Source organism: Furipterus horrens, unplaced genomic scaffold (genome assembly GCF_987537825.1).
Source record: "Furipterus horrens unplaced genomic scaffold, mFurHor1.1.pri manual_scaffold_1, whole genome shotgun sequence".
In the NCBI taxonomy this organism is placed as follows: Eukaryota; Metazoa; Chordata; class Mammalia; order Chiroptera; family Furipteridae; genus Furipterus; species Furipterus horrens.
In genome coordinates this window covers 104,014,435-104,033,641 of record NW_028327171.1, presented here as the reverse complement: position 1 = coordinate 104,033,641, position 19,207 = coordinate 104,014,435, and the positions used below count along the sequence as shown (strand labels likewise).

Genomic DNA, 19,207 nt, shown 5'->3' with positions numbered 1-19,207 from the left:
GTCCATATGTCTTCACTTTGGGATGACTGTATTAGCCCATTGACTTCCCAAAAGATTATAGGAGATTGGGCTTTAATCGGAAGTCTTATATGGTGCATATTGGACTCTGACTCTGTTCTAACACTTACTTAGTTTTCTCAGATTAAATTTTTTTCCACTTTGAAAGGTGAAACTTGTAGCTTATTGTTTTTTATTGTTTGGTTTTTTTTTTTTTAACACTTTTTATTTTTAGGTGTATTTAATTGATTATGCTGTTAACAGTTGTCCCAATTTTTTTCCCTTTACCCCCTCCACCAGGTATCTCGTTCCCTCCAGCAATCCCCCTCCTTTAGTTCATGTTCATGTGTCATGCATGTAGGCTCCTTGGCTTCACCCTTTCCTATACTATTCTTAACATTCCCCTTTCTATTTTGTTCCTGCCAGTTATGCTTGATCTCTGCACCTTTTCCTCCATGCTCCCCCTTCCACCTCCCCACTGATCCCTCCATATGATCTCCATATCTATGGTTCTGTTACTGTTCTAGTTATCTGCTTAGTTTTTAAAATTTGTTTGTTGATAGTTCTGAGTTTATCATTTTACTGTTCATAGTGTTGATACTCTTCTTTTTCTTTAATGTGTCTCTTTAGCGTTTCATAATAAGAGCTTGGTGATGATGAACTCCTTTAGCTTTACCTTGTCTGAGAAGCACTTTTATCTGCCCTTCCATTCTAAATGATAGCTTTGCTGGATAGAATAATCTGGGCTTTTCATCACTTTGAATACTTACTGTCAGTCCCTCCTTGCCTGCAAAGTTTCTTTGGAGAAATCAGCTGACAGTCTTATGGAAACTCCTGTGTAGGTAACTCTCTTCTTTTCTCTTGCTGCTTTTACAATTCTCTCTTTATCTTTAACCTTTGGCATTTTAGTTATGATGTGTCTTGGTGTGGTCCTCTTTGGGTCTAGCTTGTTTGGGACTCTCTGTGCTTCCTGGACTTATATGTCTATTTCCTTCACCAAATTAGGAATGTTTTCCTTTATTATTTTTTCAAGTAAGTTTTAAATTACTTGCTCTTCCTCTTCTCCTTCTGGCACCCCTATGATTCGGATGTTGGCACATTTAAAGTTGTTCCAGAGGTTCCTAAGCCTCTCCTCATTTCTTTCAATTTTTGTTTCTTTATTCCATACTGGTTGATTGTTTTTTTTCTTCTTTATGTTCCAAATCATTGATCTGAACCCCGGCTTCCTTCCCTTCACCATTGGTTTTGTATGGATTTTTCTATTCTCTTAGCATAGCCTTCACTTCTTCCCTTATACGTTTGCCATACTCAGTCATGTCTGTAAGCATCTTTATCACCAGTGTTTTGACCTCTGTGTCTGTTAGGTTGGTTATCTTCTCCTCACTTAGTTCTCTCCCTGGAGTCTTGATCTGCTCCCTCTTTTGGGCCATAGTTCTGTCTCTTCAACTTGACAGCCTCCTGTGTTTGCCTCTGTGTATTAGGTAGACTGTCACACTTGTTACGTTGTAAGTAGTAGAGCCATAGGTATTCCTCAGTGTGGGACGACCAGTTTCAAGTGTGTAGGAGGGGTCAGAGACGGAACAAGGCTGCTTGCCTGGCACTTGCCCCTTTTCCAGTCACTTCACCTGTATGCAATTGGCACCCCATTAGCCATTGTCCTGGTGATGGTTCCCAGAGTGAGTGTGTTTGCCTATGTTCTAGTACCTTGGAGACACTAAACGGATTCTGCTGAGAGATTGGCAGTTCCTCTGCTGCCCCAACCCCACTGGTTTTCCCAGCCAGAAGCAGTGAGGCTTTTATTTTCATGGGCTGGAACTGTGTGCTGCTTTGTCTGGCCTGGGACTAGTATCATTCCCCAGGTGTCCTTCCAGGCTTTTACAGTGTGTGACTGCTATTTTTGCTGGCTGACCACTGCTGCTGCCGCCACCATACCACATCCTCTCTGCCCTGGATCCCCGGCTCTGCCCCTCCTACCCGTCTGGATGAGTATTACTTCTTTATATCTTTGTTTGTTGGACTTCCATGAAGTCCAATTTTCTGGTAGTTCTGGTTGTTTGTTGTTTTGAGGTAGATGTAATCCTTGGAAGGAGGCAAAGCGTGTCTGCCTACGCCTCCATCTTGGCCGGAAGTTCCTCTTTTACACTTTATAAATGATGAATGAGGTTGCACATCTTTTACATTTTTGTTAACCATTTTTATGAACATCTGTTCATTCTTCCACATTTTATATTGATATGTTAGTCTTATTGACTTTTAAGAGCTATTTGTATTTTAAACAAAAACAAATTAGCGCTTTTTCATGTAAGCCAAAAATTTTTTTTGACCATATTGTCTGGCTTTTTTTTTCTTTTTTAAAAAAGTGATATAAAAGTTTTACATTTTCTCAAATTAGCATTATTTTCCTTAATAGCTTTCAGATATTTTGCCCTCAGGATTTGCAAGCACACTCATGTTTTTTTTCTGGTACATCTATAGTTTTTTTTAAACTTAGTAATTTTAATATTTATTTTTGTTTGATGGTGTGAGATTGTGAAATAAGGATGAAGCTTGCTAGAATCATTGTTCTATACTAGGTACTCATCTTTTTCCCTCCATTCTCCCAAGCTGAAGAATATTTCTCTTTTTCCTAATTCACACCCATTTTACTATAAGCATTATTCCTAACTCTAGCCAGCCTGGCACACCCATCAGAGAAAAATCTTTTATTTTGAAGGTTTCATTTGCTGTGTGTGTGGAGGGGGGTTCCCCTAGTTGAAGTTCCCTAACCTGGTTCTGAAGAAAATCCTGGGCTACCATGATACTTTATTGAGTGTCTTATTACTGAGTTCTCTGATATGCTGCTTTGTATCCCATCAAATTTTTAGGATTTTCTCATGATTCTATTTAAAACTGCAGAGCCTCAAGCAATTTTGTTACCTTGACCTTAAAAATCATCTTGGGATAAAAGCATAACAGTAGTATCTGTTTTTCAAATGTAGGATGGATTTATCCATTGAATTGTTAGGTATGATTAGAATTTTGTTATTTATATTTCTTTCTTGGTGAATGGTTTTAGAATAGAGTTTATAGAGGGGTTTTTATCAGCAGTTAGAGAACGGTTTATTAATAAAAGTGATAACTAGGAAAATTGAATCATTGAGAGAAATCTCCCTAAATTGTACATTATTAATTTTTTGAAGATTTCTGAATAATATACACTTTGTATACTATAGATTCCTTTTAAAGGATTTGTAGCAGTGACTCCTTAGCAAATTTATCAAAAGCCTAATAACTGTTCTTTGAAATTGGTACTTTCTCATTATGTTAGTAGGCCATTGTCAGCGTGTCTAATTCAATTATACTTTAATATTTTGTATTTTTGCATCTGGCTTTTAAAATCTACAGCTAATCTATTAGTAATTTTGACATCCTGTAGACAACCCAAAGGGAGAGTATATTAAGAAAATAGCAGACCTGAGATATTTCAGATTATTAGAAGTGATAGAAATGCTGAACTCTGATCCTTTTTTCATCTCGAAATATTAGCACTTCCAGTCTCATGAATTATCTTTTGCACAAATCTCCAAACAAAACTACTTCAGGAAAGTGAAAATGTTAGTATTTCCTCTATTGTGATGATGCTTCCTAGGGGTGTGCACTCTCCACTCAGAATTATTCCTGCAGCTATTTAATTCATAGCAGAATATCTGTAAGTCTAACAAGAGCATAAAGAGCATGATGCTGTTGAGCCCATTCATTTCAAATCAGGATTAGTGGTAGTATTATTTGTTTGCTTTGATTTTCAGTCTTAGGACCCAGTTAATTATATTTTTAAAAAGTGAATTTGATTTGAGTACAAGCAGAAAGCAATGAAGGGAAGGTAGTTCACAATTCCTTTATGTATTTTGAGACACCTCTAGTGACTCAGAAGATGAAGACAATCAAAATGACAGGTTATTTTAAAGATTTTATTTATTTATTTTTAGAGAGAGGGGAAGGGAGGAGAAAGAGATGGTAAGAAACATCAACGTGTGGTTGCCTCTCTCATGCCCCCAAACTGGGGACCCAGCCCGCAATCCAGGCATGTGCTCTGACTGGGAATTGAACCAGTGACCCTTTGGTTCACAGGCTAGCACTCAATCCATTGAGCCACACCAGTGAGGGCAAAATGACAGGTTTTAAATGTCAAAGGGATATTTATATCATATCTACAAAATGGACAGGCCTCTTCTACAATTTTTTTAAAAATTGCAAGTTTATAATGAGTAATGGCGTGAATAACCAAAATTTATTTGGACAAGAAATACAGGCTTATGTTAATTTACAAAATACTAGTCCAAACATAATTTGAACCCCCATATTTCTCAAGTGTAGTAAATTAGAACATTCAGCCTACAGTAGACATGGTCTTATTAACCTTTCTTTGATGTGTTCTGCCTTGTTAATATTATGAATAAAATATACTGCCTAAAAATGAATATCATCCATAAGTCAAATGAAGCCTGAACTTGTACAGAGTGATGTGGAATTATCTTTATTGATATGAATACAATACTTCTACTGTAACCGAATATTGCATTAAGTTTTCCATTAACTGCACCTCAGTGTTGATTCCTTTTGAATTCTGTTCAGTTATACCTATCATTTATTTTCCAGATGAATTACTGTCAAGTTTTAACTGTCATTCTACATAATAAATTGATACTTTGATTTTAATCATAGGGCTTTATATTTATCTTTGTTAAATTTTGTATTGTGTGTTTGACTTCCCATTTCAGACTATTAGAGGTTTTTAAATTTCTTATTTGGTCTTCTATTTTAAGCCATTTTTCCTAGGTTTGTGTTAATCTTAGGTGATTGTGTTGAAATCAGAAATTGTAAGCTGTCTGCCAGATTCCCTCTGTGATGTGTTTTATTTGGCTAGCATATTCTTCTGTTAACATTTTTTATTAGAATTAGAATTTTAGTTAAGTGTTGTATTATCTGATTTGCCAACCACTGTCCCTTTCTGTATTACACATTTTAGCTTCACATATTTACATTTATTGCTTAACCATTGAAGGCATTTACTTTTAAAACCCCTAATATGAAATTATTTATGAAAATATTGATTGGGATAAGTGAAGGACAGAGCTTGTAGCCCTACAACTAGAAACCTTCCTTGACCTTGGCATTTTTTAATTCTTTACTTTTGTTATGGTTGTTTAGCAAATGAACTAAATTGTAATATAATATAGTTCTCACATATCTCCAGGTAATTCATAAATATATTGTGATTAACTTTGTTAAAAGCAAGAAACCTTGTAATCAAGTGTGTAATGGTTAAAAAAGGATAGCTTCAACATCTGTGTTAACCTTTCTAAAACCCAAGACTCACCATTCTTTGAATTCTACTTAACACAGTAATCCCTTTGACACCAGTTTAGCATACTATTTATTCATTTTCTTTATTGGACCTCACCTTTGTAAGAACGGAATTGCTCAGAAGACCATAAAGATGCAGTGAGCAGAATAGAAATTTATTGGGAGAATCAGCAAGCGGGGAGGGAGCCCTGCCATGGGTGGTCAGGACTCCAGTCTTCTAGGGGAGAAGGGGTTGCTTCATAGGGGGAAGGAAAAGAGGGTTTTAAGCTTTTTTGGCCGTTTGGCTACCTGGCACCTGTGGGTGCAACAGACTGATCAAAGCAGAACGTGGTTTAGTTTTATTTTCAGGCTCAAACACCCTGTTATCTCCCAGGCAGCTGCAGGTGGAGGTTGGGGGGGAGGCGGGGAGGCATGGGAACTGGGGATGTCATTCTAGCCTTTTTGTTTTCATAAAAGGAGGTGAGGGGTGGGGTGTTCTTTAGGGCAGCAAGAGTGGCAGAGACCAGATGGGAGAAGGGTCGTCAGATCTCTTCTATAACGACGTCCTGCGGAGTTAGGGCGGTGGGAGGGGGTTGACTGCCGACTGAGGGTCGTTTTCTGCCACAGGTTGGTATCATCAGGTTTCCGATGGGAATGCAGAATACGTGGGCGGTGTTGTTTATGTCTCCTCTTGGATGGGGATGAGCTGGGTGATGTGGGTTCAAAATCCGAGGTTAGAGGAGATTCAGATACCTTTCCTGATGACTGGGGTTGCTATGGGATATGAAGCCGCCACTTAAGGGTTTGGGCAATGGGGCAGGACTAGAAAGGAGTGGGTGAATGCCTGATGCCTAATGAGACAGGTTAGGGGAGGGGTACTTAGGGGTTGGGTTGCCTTGCCGTCTATTTCTACAATCGATATGGCAGAGGGAGTTAGGAGCCTCGAAAATTCAGGCAGGACAGAATACATGGCTCCCATATTAAGGATAAAGGAGACAAGCCTACCTGCCACCAATATGTTTACCCTGGGTTTTGCAGCCATGTCGGTGAGAGGCGGGGCTCTTGAACCTGAGCCCTGTCAGGCTATGGAAAGTCCCAGGAGGTCTGGGACTGAGAGACCCGCATCTGGATCTGCTGCCGGGGTAGGCAGTCTAGTCCCCCAGTTAGAGGCCATTGAACAGTCAATTTTCCAGTGACCTGTCTTTTGACAGAGAGGGCAGGGACCTTGAGGAGGTAAGCAGAGGTTTGGACAGGGGTTTGGACAGAACTTTGCCCAATGTCCCTCCTGACCACACAGGATACAGGGGCTCAGAGGCTGCCTGGATGGTAGAGACTTTGCCCTTAGGCTTATTTTGCCCCTTGGAGGAGTTCCCCAGGGCATTAGCCAGCAAAAGATAGTGCTTGTCTTCCTGTTCCTTTTACCCTCCCCTTTTCTTTTTGTTCCTGTTCCTTTTGCAGGTTGTTGAATATCCGGAAGGCGACCTGAATAAGCTCACTTTGGAGGGTCTCGGGGCCCACCTCTAACTTTTGAAGCTTTTTTTGAATGTCTGGGGCTGACTGACTAATGAAGTGGGTGTGTAAAATAAGGCATCTCTCAGGCGAAGCAGGTCTGGATTGGTATATATTTTTGGATGGATTCTGTGAGCCTTGTTAAGAAGGCTGCTAGATTTTCACTGGGACCCTGGGTGACCTCAAGGGTTTTGTCATAGCTGACAGCCTTAAAGCCCAATTTGCGCATCCCAGCAAGGAGACACGCAAGGAAGCGGGACATTTTGCGAAGGTCAGGGGAATCCATCTGGTAGTCCCAGTGGGGGGTGGGGGGAGAATGCTACTGACCTAACGGGATAGTCAGCATCAGCGGTTCTGTTGGCATGTAATTCATTGGCATAAGCTGTGGCAGCTGTCCAGATTATGACTTTTCTCTTCGGGGGTTGTGGTAGAAATAAGGATGTTGGTAATGTCCTTGTAGGTAAGGTCATAGGTCTGGGTTAAGTATGTGAACTCTTTGATGAAACGGGTGGGTCCTCAGAGAAAGATCCAAGATGCTACTTAATTTGGGAAAGATTAGCCAAATTGAAGGGGAAATGAACAGCTACCTCACGGAGGGGATAGAGACCAGAAGGGCAAGGCTCGTCAGAGGTGGAGGAAGCTGGGGAAGAGGTAGGGATGGGCCCATGGGATCGGGTATGGGGAGGGAGAAGGTCAGGGGTCTTGGGGGGCTGGGGTCTGTGAGGAGTCAGGTGACTGGGGTTCTGAAGGGGATGAGGAGGCATCCGGCGCAGGGTGTAGGGAGGTGGGTGGTCAGCGGGATCGAAGGTGTCCAAGTGTAGGGGACAAGGAAACTGGTGACTCCCAAACCAGTAGAAAATAATTAGCAGCAAAGGGCAAATGTAATTCGAGGGTCTCTGAGCCAGAGTTAACAATATTAGCATATTTACAAATCAGAAAAGGGGCTTTCTGCAGCTCAGCACAAATGCTTCTGAGAACAAAGGATATCTGAAATTCAAAGAGGGGAGATATTCATCACCAAACTCTGGGAAATGGGAAAATGTAGCCAGACAGCCCAGCAAACAAGATAGGGAAATTTCAAAGAACTGGAGACAGACCTATAACCAGATCACCCTTAGTTAATTATCACCCTCAGTTAATTTAGTTAATTGAATTAGATTATAACTCCAGAGTATCCAGCATGGAAAAACGGAGAAGGAGAAGGAGGGGGAGGGAAGAAAGGGGGGCTTTACTTGCATTAGGATAAAAAGAGCCAGCTCCATCTTTTCAGCACACACCTTTGAATTGGCTTTCAGCTGTGCCCAAAGTTGCAGATCTGTGAATAAACAACTGCCTTGGTTAACTGCGAAAATCCTGTGTCCTGGTGTTTTATTGTGAGCGTTTCTTACACAAGGAAGAAGAAGAAGGAGAAGGAGTTAGAGGGGGTGCAGAAGGTCAAGAGGAAGGTGGCTTTTCCTGGATAAGGAGAATTTGGTGGGTAGTGAGCTGTTGGCAAAAGGGAATGTTTGCTCCAAAGGGTCCTGAAAGCCTGAGCATAGGGAATTCCTGACCACTTGCCCGACCGCCAGAGAAAGTTGTCGAGGTCTGTGAGAACTCCGAAGTCAAGTGTGCCGTTTTTGGGCCACTGACTATGGTTATCCAGAGGATATTGAGGCCACGCGACAGTGGACAGAAAGACAAGTCAACAGGCCTTGACTTTTCCATTTAGTTGGAGAGGTCTGAGATTACGGACTAAACACCCAAGAGGGGGATCTTTGGGTAGGAGAGATTGGCCGATTCCCATGGCGGTGGTTAGGGTTAATGTGAGTCCGAGAAAGAGGAGAAGGGTGAATCCGAGCCAGCGTTCCCGGCTCCACATCTGTCGAGACAAGTGTCCCCGTTTCGACCCAAGAGTGGAGGGCCTAAGGCTGAGAGGAGAGGCGCTGAGAGGAGAGGCACTGGGTCATCCCAGACGTCCCCAGGAGTCACCAGGCCCCAGAGAGTGGATCTGGGTTGACCCCAGGAGTCAGGAGACTCCGGGAGTGGTTCCGACTAAGCACTCAGATTTAGGGCCAAACTGCCTGGAGTGGTCTCGGATAGACCAGGAAACAGAACCACTGGGGGAAACGGAGGCAAAAGACACACCCGTGAATCCAATGACCAGTGTTGACTGAGAGTAAATGGCAGTTGGGGAAGGGGTCAGGGGAAAGGGAGACAGATGGGGTCATTAAGCCAGAGGGGAAGCTCAAGCCTCCAACTCATGGAGATCTGAGAAACTCCGGGTCCAAGGATTGGGGCCAGCTCGGGGCCCGAGTCTGACCCAGGAGAGCCAGTCAAGCCGGTGGCCCAATCCCAGGTTTCAGCACCAAAATATAATAAGAGTGGAGTTGCTCAGAAGACCATAAAGATGCAGTGAGCAGGAGAATAGTAATTTATTGAGAGAATCAGCAAGTGGGGAGGGAGCCCTGCCACAGGTGATCAGGACTCTGAGCTCAGCAAGCGGGGAGGGAGCCCTGCCATGGGTGGTCAGGACTCTGAGCTCAGCAAGTGGGGAGGGAGCCCTGCCATGGGTGGTCAGGACTCCAGTCTTCTAGGGGAGAAGGGGGTTGCTTTATAGGGGGAAGAAAAAGAGGGTTTTGAGCTTTGTTGGCCGTTTGGCTACCTGGCTGGCAGCTGTGGGTACAACAGGCTGATCGAAGCAGAACATGATTTAGTTTATTTTCAGCCTGAAACACCCATTATCTCTTGTTATCTCATAGGCAGCTGCAGACGGGGGATTTTCAGCCTGAAACATCCTTATCTCCCAGGCAGCTGCAGGCCGGGGTGGGGTGGGGGGAGGGCATGGGAACTGGGGATGTCAACCTTTACTTGGAACTGATCCTTGTCTAAATCTTGATCTCTGAAATTTTAAGAGAAGTGTTCAGCATTGCTCTTGCTACCCTTAGTTGTATGTATGACCCCATCTCTATAAAAAAAAAAATAGGGTCATCAGACATTCACTCCTTTTCCTTACAGTTCTTCCTAACACTTAAACACTTAAGGAGTATTTTAGATGGACAGGAAGAAAAAAATGTGGTATAGTTTCTTTGTAAAGATGATTTAAGAGTTAAAATTTGAGTCTTTTTTATGTTTCAGGTAACGTGCTTAAAGAACTTGACATGTGGATTATTTCTTAAAATCTTAAGACAGTCTTTTAAACTAGATACCATCATTAGCATTATTTTATAGGAAACTGAGGCTTGGAGAAGTTAAGTAACTTGCTCATGGTCACATAACTTGTAGTGGCAGAGTTGAGACTTCTGTGTAATTTTGTGACTCATGCTAACCTTAATTACTACAATGTATAACTTCTCTCTGCTTTTGTTCTCTTCTTGCAGTGTTCTAGAATCTTGCTTTCTCATTTATCTCATTTTAATAACTTTATTCTATCCTTATCCATTCAGCCTACAAATAATCTAGGTCTCTTTTAGCCATCAATAAATACAAACATAAAGCAGGTTAACGATTTTTTTTAACTTAGTTTTCTCTCTAGATGCCAGCTCTCAGCTCTCTTCATACTTTCAGTACAGGGATTTTGTAAGAACAAACTAAATTAACTGCCTGCTGTTTCTCACCTGCCATCTGATGAACTGTGATATAACAGATCCAACACTCTTTTCAGTGCTTATCCCCCCTGCCATTGAAATTTCAGCTTTGGATCTTTCAATGCTAGTCTTTCCTTGCTTTTTTATGCCTCTTAGTTCTGTTTCTTAGTTTTTGCTAAGTTTTACCCTAAAGCCATCGTCTGCTTAAGTTTATTGTGGTTTCAGGATTCTATACTCAGTTCTTCCCCCAGTCTCTTTACTGTATACACTTTTCTTGGGTGATTTAGTCTGTTCTCAGTTCTCATAGTTCCGGTTATTGCCTAAATCTCTAGCTATACTTTACTCTTATTTTCTGAATTTTGACTTAACCTGTGTTTTGAACCACCTATGGAACATGTTCTAATGTTCTGAGATTCATTAAGTGTCATTACCAGCCTAGTTGCCCCAGTTCAGAGACTGTTAAATTATTTAACCCTAACTTCTTTGTTTCTCAGGTTCTCTATTACTCTCATGTTTTGCCAGTATACCTGCCCCATCCACCTCCCTTTTTTAAAAGTCCATTTTGCCTTATGCCCTGGTCCAGGCCTTGGTTTTCTATAGGTTTCCAGATGTTCGGTTTTCATTCTCATCTTTCCAAGTTCTCCCCTCTCCATAATCATTTTTCACAGTGTTGTTTGAGTTTAAAACAGACCTATCAGACTATCATCCTAATTTTTAAATAATATCCATTGCCTCTGAACTAAAATTTATTTAGCAAATATTTACTGAGTATCTGTTATATGCTAGGGGTTATTCTGGGTGAGGATAGAGGGGTAAACAGACAAAAATCTTTTCTCTCATGGAGCTTAGTCTAGTGAGAGGACTCAGACAATAAAAAGTAAACTATGTGGTTAGAAAGTGCTAAGTATCATGGGAAAAATTAAGTGGAGAAGGCAGGTGGGAGCGTGGGATGGAGGAATGGGTTGCAATTTTAAAATGGTGTGATTAGGGAAAGTAACAATTTGCGATTTGAAGTTGAAGCAAGTGAGCTGTGTGTGTAACTGGGGGTAGAACATTCCAGATCATGATTAGGACAGGGGTTCTGAATGTGAAAGCCTGCCAGATGGGTTCAAAAACAGCAGGAAGCTATTTTTGCTAGAGATGAAAGAGCAATGGGGAGAGCAGTGGGGTAAAGAAGTAGACAGGGAAATAAGGAAGTGCATATGTAGGACCTTGTAGACCATTTATAAGAATACATCTTAGTGACGCAGAGTGGAAGGGATACAATATAATTTAGAGTTTGTTGGTAAAGGTGGAAATAGGAAAACTATTTAGGAGTAGATTATAATAATTTAGGTGATAGTAACTAAGACAGGATTGAGCATTGAAGATGGTAAGAAGTAGTTGGATTCTGAATAAACTTTAAATGTAGAATCATTATTATATAGACATATATGTGGATGTGGGGAATGTGTGTATATGTAAGTCAGAGATAGAGTGGAGTAGGGAATTAATGATGATTCTAAGGTTCTTAGACAGTATCATCTAGACAGTTGGATATACTAGTCTGGAGCTAAAGGCAGAGATCTGGGATATATATGAATTTCGGAATTAACAGTGTATTGTAGTATTGAGCCATTAGACTGGATGAGATCCTCAAAGGAGTGGGCTTACCTTAAGAAAACAAGAGACCTGATGACTGAGCCCTGGGATCCTCCATTCTTTTGAAAATAAAAGAGAACAGAAGGAACCAGAAATAGAGAGCAAGAAGAGTTGTCTTTAAGCTAGAATGAAAACCAGAAGAATATAATGTTCTAGAACCTAAGTGAAGCAGGTGTTTTAAACTATGTCAAATGATAGTCCTAAACTAAGTAGGAGGGAGGGGTTAGATGATGACTAAAAATTGACGTGGGATTTAACAACAAGGAGATTATTGATATTGATGAACAATTCTGGTGGGGTAGTGGTGGTGAAAGTCAGTGGGGTACGTTTTAAAGAGAATGAAATGAAACAGGTATTGAAGAAGGTATTGAGACATTTTGCTCTTAAAGGGGGCCTGAAAATATGGTGGTAATTAGTGTAGTTAGAGGGTTTTTTTTTAACAATGGGAGAAATAACAGCAATTTTGTGTACTGATTGCAGTGCTTTCACAGAGCGAGAATAATGATGGAGAAAGACAGGAAAATTACTGAAGCGGTGAATGAGTAGGAAAAACTGAATAGTATCTTTCTTATTTTTATAAGTTGCAAGGTTTGTATTAAAAGGGGCTTGGTCATCTTACCTATAGACAAGGAAAGGAAGAGCATATGAGGATAGATGCTGATAGGTGGGCACATGCAGTGGTACAAGTCAGGTCATCAGCTGAAGGTGAGAATGGGGAAAAAGGGTATTGGAGATTGAAGAGAAGAAATCAAGTAGTTTGGAAAAGTGATTAGACTAGGCAAATGTATTACTACTGGGCTTATTGAATTTCTTGAAGATGAATTTAAGGTGAAATCGATCAGCACAATTTTAGGTTTGCAGCCATGTTCATCTCTTGGGTACTGATAGGGAATGTGTGGAAAGCTTGATTTAACCATGGTTGTGGTTTATCAAACAAGGAGGGCATACGAGAATGGTATATAGTAGAGCGAACTGAGCAAACTTTCGTAAAGGGCCATTTAGTAAATATTTTTGGTATTGCAGTCTATGTGATCTCTGTCACTACTACTCAGGACTGCCATTGTAGCTCTGAAGTAGCCATAGACAATACTTAAGTGAATGAGCATCACTATATTCCTGTAAGGCTTTATAAAACCAGACAGCATGCATTTGCTATTGTTTATGGACCCATGTGTTAGAGAATGGGGTAATGATAGACCATGGAATTTAAGCTGGATGTGAAAGGGAAGAGAGAACATGAAAGAGTGAAGAATAGTGAAAAGGTGGTAGGGTCAATGGTATGCTGTCTCACTAAACTTTTTCTGAGCTCTGCTGTACTCTGTGACCCCACATGGTTTTCCTTCTGCCTGAAATGCTCCTTTCATACTCAGTTTAGATATCATCTCTTTTTTATCTGCACCCTTACTTCCTTGCAGTGGCATAGAAAGTCCTCAATAAATGGTGAAAATTGAAATTTCCCATTTCAGTTTGGTAGATAAGATGATGTCAAATTGGAAAGATTATGAAAGTTTGTTTACTTGCAGATTTGCCCACTCAGTAGCCAATTCTAGATTTGAACACAGTAATTCTCAACTTCTGCTTTAGTTTACTTCTCTGATGTTGTTCACAAGTTCAGGGTAAGGGTAGCTCTCTGTTCCTCTTTTCTACTTGGTACTTAGTTGGAATTCCTTTCTTTCTCTCCAATCATCTTGAATTGGTATCATTATGCTGCTGAGATTGGATGTTTAAACCTGTGACCTGCAGTAATACCTGTGAGTGTGGTAACTTGCTTCCTTATAAGTTATTTTTCTTTCAGTTAATTGTAGAAACAAGTGGTTGTTCTACAAAGTATAGACTATCAAATAACCATAGAATCTTTTTGTAGAGGCTAGAGAAATTTTGAAGAACATCTAATTCAACTTTACGTATTGTAGTTGAAGAAATTGAAGCCTAGAGAGATTTAATTTAAGTGACTTGCGCACATCAGTTAGTAGCCAAGCTAGGGCTAGAAATACAGTATTTTAGCTCCCAATTCAATACTCACTTTACTACTATGGCACCTTTCCTAGAAAATATGAAATTTTTTGATGGGTGATATCTTTTAAAATTATATAACCTAAATAATATTTTAAGTATGATTAAGAATCTTAACAGTGCTGAAAAGGTGTGGTAGATTGTTTTTATTATGGTTACATTCTGATTTAATTTTGTGTAATTAAAATTGAACACATGAAAGTTGTTAATTTTTTTTAATCTGAAGAAGTGACTGTAAAGAGCATTTACTCTAATTTGAACTTAAAGACTAGTTTCTAATCTTGTTTTTTTGCTTTTAATAAACTTTTTCAGAAAGATGAGGTCTACCTTAATCTGGTGCTGGACTATGTTCCGGAAACAGTGTACAGAGTTGCCAGGCACTATAGTCGAGCCAAACAGACGCTTCCTGTGATCTATGTCAAGGTATGTAAAAATGGAGCAGTTTCCCATTTTACAAAGTTAATTATCATGAGACAGGGAGAGGGCCAGGTGTATTTTAACTATATTATCGTATCTAATCCTAAGGGGAAAAACTTCAAAGCAGGTATTGCTAGAGCTTCATTAAATTCTTGTACAATATTAAAGCGTGAAGCCTTTACCTTTTAGACTTTCATAACTCAGGTATTAAAGATACTTGTCATCTTTCCGACAAGTGAACTTTTTCACAGATAGTTATGGACTTTAATTTTGCTAGGCCTAGCACATTTTTATTTAATTTCTGATATACTTATTGTGTCACAGACTGAATAAAATTAGAGCAAGCATATCATATAAAATTATAAAATATAGTTATTATGATCAAATTCAGTATTGTCATTTATAGATACATTGTGTCTGTAGCTAAAGTTTATAAACTTTTGATAACTTTAAATATACATAGACTATCAAAGTGTTATTTAATTTTTGGTAACTAATACCAATGTAATCTTGTTATTTGATAGAATGCATGACAGAATGGCTAGGAATTTATCCAGCATAATTCTGATTAAATATTCAACTGCTATTTATATTTCCAGTATGTCTTATATGTATTTTTAAAATTCCTTTGTTAGAATTGGGATACAAGTAAGGTCCATATATTACAATGGCCAGATGTTGCTTCTTAATGGTTCTTTTAATCTCTTAATTTCTCTCTTTCTCTCTTAACTTTGTTACTGAAGAAACTGGGTCATTTGACCTACAGTTTCTTGGTCTGGATTTGATTGCTTAGATCACTATAGTATAATATAGTGTATTACTCTCCTCTGTATTTCCTGTAAATTGGTCATAGAAATCAAGACTACTTCACATATAATGTTGAGTGCTTTCCTAAGGAAGAACATATAATGACTTCTTTTTGTGATGCTTGTATCCATTGATGATAATTGCCTAAACCCATTAATTCATTAGCAGTTATAAAATTATATTTTAATGTTAGTATTCCTTTTTAATTTATAAGCTAGTACAGTTCCATAAATAGAAACTTTCCCATGTCATCTATTTCATTACCCTGAGGAGTATAGTTTATATAAGGCAGGATATATATTTAATTATTTCCCTTTACTTATCAAAATTTATAATAATTTGTTGGTTCTATTAGCAGCCTCCAAAGGTGAACAATGAGGTATTTTTTTGTTGTTGAGTTTGTTTCAAAGCTTCTTAGACAAGTCTTACTGTCTTTGATAGCTTCCTTTCTTTCTAGCATGACGGTCATCTTGTACGTTTTTTTCCCAGACTTGGAATGAACCTTTTTTCCAAGGGGAACTTATTCTTTTAGTGTGAAATGCTATTTAGAAGCCACAGTCTGGATATTAGGGGGGCTACTTGCCACAGGCTTGCAAGACCTACTGTTTAGGTCTTTTTAGTGCACAGAGCTAGGAAATATGTGGGTAATTTTTTTCAACGATAAGATGCATTTTTTTTTCATTCCAAAGATGAATATACTATGAGTTCATAGTGATATTTCTAATTAAATATTGGAGGGCTTAACAATTTTCCATTTGTATTTCCTTTCTCTTACATTAAAAATTCCATTTTTCAATGACAGTATTATTACTTGTTCTATACCATACTATACATACAACAGTCTTAGGATAAAAATAGCAATGCTACCAATACCGGCTGAAAATAATTAAGATATTTTTACAGCTCTTCTTATTCCCGTGAGGATGAATAGTCACATTTCTCTAAAGAAACATTGAATCATTTCTTTCTTTGATTGTGCCTTACTAAGCTTTATTTGTTTAATTTTACTTTTATTATAGATGGTGTTTTAAAATATTTTTGAAGTTAATTTTACTTTAAATTTTACATCAAAATAGAAAATATTTACATAGTTCCGAAATAAAATATACAAAACAAGGTATATACAGCTAAAGAAGTTTAGCTTTTATGCCCATTTCGTTTTTATGTAAATGGTTACATAATATATATATATTTTCTCTGCCTTGCTTTTTAATTAAAAATATATTCTGGCTTTGGTGTAGCTCAGTTGGATTGGCATTGTACCACAAAGTAAAATGTCAGTGGTTTGATTCCTGGTCAGGGCACATACCTCTGTTGGGGTGCATTTGAGAGGCAACCGATTGATATTTCTCTCTCACATTGATGTCTCTCTCCTCTTTCTCCCTCCCTTCCCATGTCTATAAATAAATAAATAAGTAAATATGTAAATAAATAAATAAAACTTTGAAAAAATATATATGCTGGAGATCACTCTGTAGGTTAAAGTAGATAGGTAGATAGGTAGATAGATAGATAGATAGATAGATAGATACAGAGCTGTTGTCTTTTTTTAATTTTTATGGCTGTTTATTAGTCTATTGCATGGCTGTATTTATTCAACTGGTCACCTGTTAATGTATGTACTGTTTTTCCCTTCTGTTTTGTTTTTGTTTTGTTTTTTTAATTGCTATTACAAATAGTAATGCTCATCTTTTTCTGTATTTCTGACAGCATATATTTGGATGAGATCTTTGGAATCTGTATTTTAAAAATATAAGATTATTATGCACATTGAAGTTGGCATACAAAGAAAGATCTAGCATATCTTTTTCCCCCTTGTGGAAAAAAGAATGGTTATTTTATACAACGATAGTCCTTCCAGGGTCAGAGCTATTGGCCCTGGACATTATTCTTTGAGGGCACAAACCTATTCTATGTATGTTTAAGGATCTGAACAGATAAAAATCTTGTCTGGAATTGATTAGTTGATCTCATTCACATATTCATTCTGCATAGTTTCATGAGAAGTATTTTTTTGTGAAAAGTCTTAGAATGGGAAATGAAAATAAAATTGATAAATATATGTAACTTTTGCCTTCATGGACCTCACCATCTAATAGGAACTTATGTGGCACACATGTTACCAAAATGCAACTGTATTTTTTGTGACTCTGACTTTCACATTTCTTGGGGGAGTTTTATATATCCTATGAGTTCATTGCTTCAAAACACTTTTTTCACTCCTTTTATAGTACTGGTCACTTTGTAATTAATTGTGTGTGTGTGTGTGTGTGTGTGTGTTAAGTTTTTGAGCACCTTTGCTTTTCTGATTAATTAGTGGGTTTTTAAATATAATTCAAAAACAGGTGCCTGGCAAACCATCATTGTGATCTTGAAATTTTTTTAATTGAAAAGACATTTAATGACAGGGTCTGGGTACACAGCAGAGCTGGATGCACTTTTGTGAATCAGGAACAAAATTGTTATTCCATTATTTGTGTTAAACAAGTTTAGTAGCACAGAGGAGAGCGAGGGCATTGGACTTGAGTAAGATTTGATAACTTTGTAACTGGGTTTGAATTGTCTTCAAACTGTTAATTGGACCTCAGTTATCTCATAAAAATTAGGATAAATATGTATCTCACAGAGTGACTGCAATAATTAAATCAACAAATGGTGAAACACACTTGGTTTGACAAAGTACATGTTAAATCTCGAATTTCAAAATGTGCTAAATATTTGACTTTCTAAGAGTATCATTCTAGTCTTCTATTTAGTGATCAAGCTATTTAGTAATTATATTTTTGCATTTTTAGTTAATAGAATAAGAATATGGCAAAATAAAGAAATAATAATTAAGAGAGGCATGCTTACCCAAACCACTGCAGAATATTGAGTTTGTCTTATTACAGAATGCAAAATCTATGTGCCTCCGTTACTTTGTATGTAAAATAGAAATAATAGTACCTGTTACATAAGGGTTAAATTAAATAGTACATGCAAAGCACTTAGAATGGTGCCTGTCACGTAACCAGTTGTTTTTCTTGTTATTGTTACTGCTGTCTTTCTAGTGTAGTAAGTCTCTCAATTATCCTATAAATACACTTTTTCATAGTCAAACAAAAAAGTTATAAAACTGCATATTTCCTTCTTTATCTTGCATTTTCAAAAAATAAAGAGAAGAGAGTGAAGATAGGGTAGGAGATCTTTCAGATGAATGAAATATAGTAAAAAAAAATCTTAACCTCATTTAAACTCTTAAGCCTTTTTAGCAAAGAAAGCATTTTTTTTCTAATTGATTCTTGCTTACCTAGAAGACATCAGTGTCTTGATACAGAGTTATTAATTAAGTCTCGCGTTTAGTAAATTAATGTCTATATGAACTCTGTTTCTTATGGGGACTTATTTTCTTAGTGGCAGTGAATTAAATTCTTAGAACTCTGAGAGTAAGCTTTAGGACTTGGAGATTGACTCTGTGAACATTGATACAATATTAGAACTATGAAGCTTTTAGAAAGTTATATGGATACCTGAATTCCTTAATTCTAACTTTGGTGGCAAAATGCTGGCCTAATTGAAGATCTTATCTATACATTTTACACCATGCTTCATTTTAAAGAAGGCTAAAACTTTTTCAGCTTTGGTTCAATATAATGTTAAGGATGTACTGAAATTCAGCTGTCAGTCGTTTTCATTATGCCTGTTTGAAGGAAAGTAGATTTCATGTTAACTTTAATTAACGAAGTCTTAACAGTATCCTCTAAATAAGGTGCCTTATCACAATGGTTTATCTGATCTTTAATTATCTTTTTTTTTTTTACCAAGTCACTGGTATCTTTGGGTTGAATCAGTTCAAAAAGTCTTTCTATGGTATATAATTTTGGGGTAGAGGTCAGAAGGTGAGTAGTCAGAAAAAAGTAAAGTGAACCAGAACATGGACCCTGGGGTAAAGAGAAGAT

General features: G+C 38.1%; 1 protein-coding gene across 2 annotated transcripts in view; it reads left to right on the top strand.

Annotated features, from left to right (window-relative positions):
- GSK3B (glycogen synthase kinase 3 beta) overlaps nucleotides 1-19,207 on the top strand; it is a 221,121-nt gene that overhangs the window by 126,210 nt on the left and 75,704 nt on the right. For both annotated transcript variants that reach the window (XM_090277069.1, XM_090277060.1), the window contains exon 4: nucleotides 14,358-14,468. In XM_090277069.1, the coding sequence (XP_090133195.1) occupies nucleotides 14,358-14,468 (111 nt within the window). The remainder of the gene's footprint in view (nucleotides 1-14,357; nucleotides 14,469-19,207) is intronic.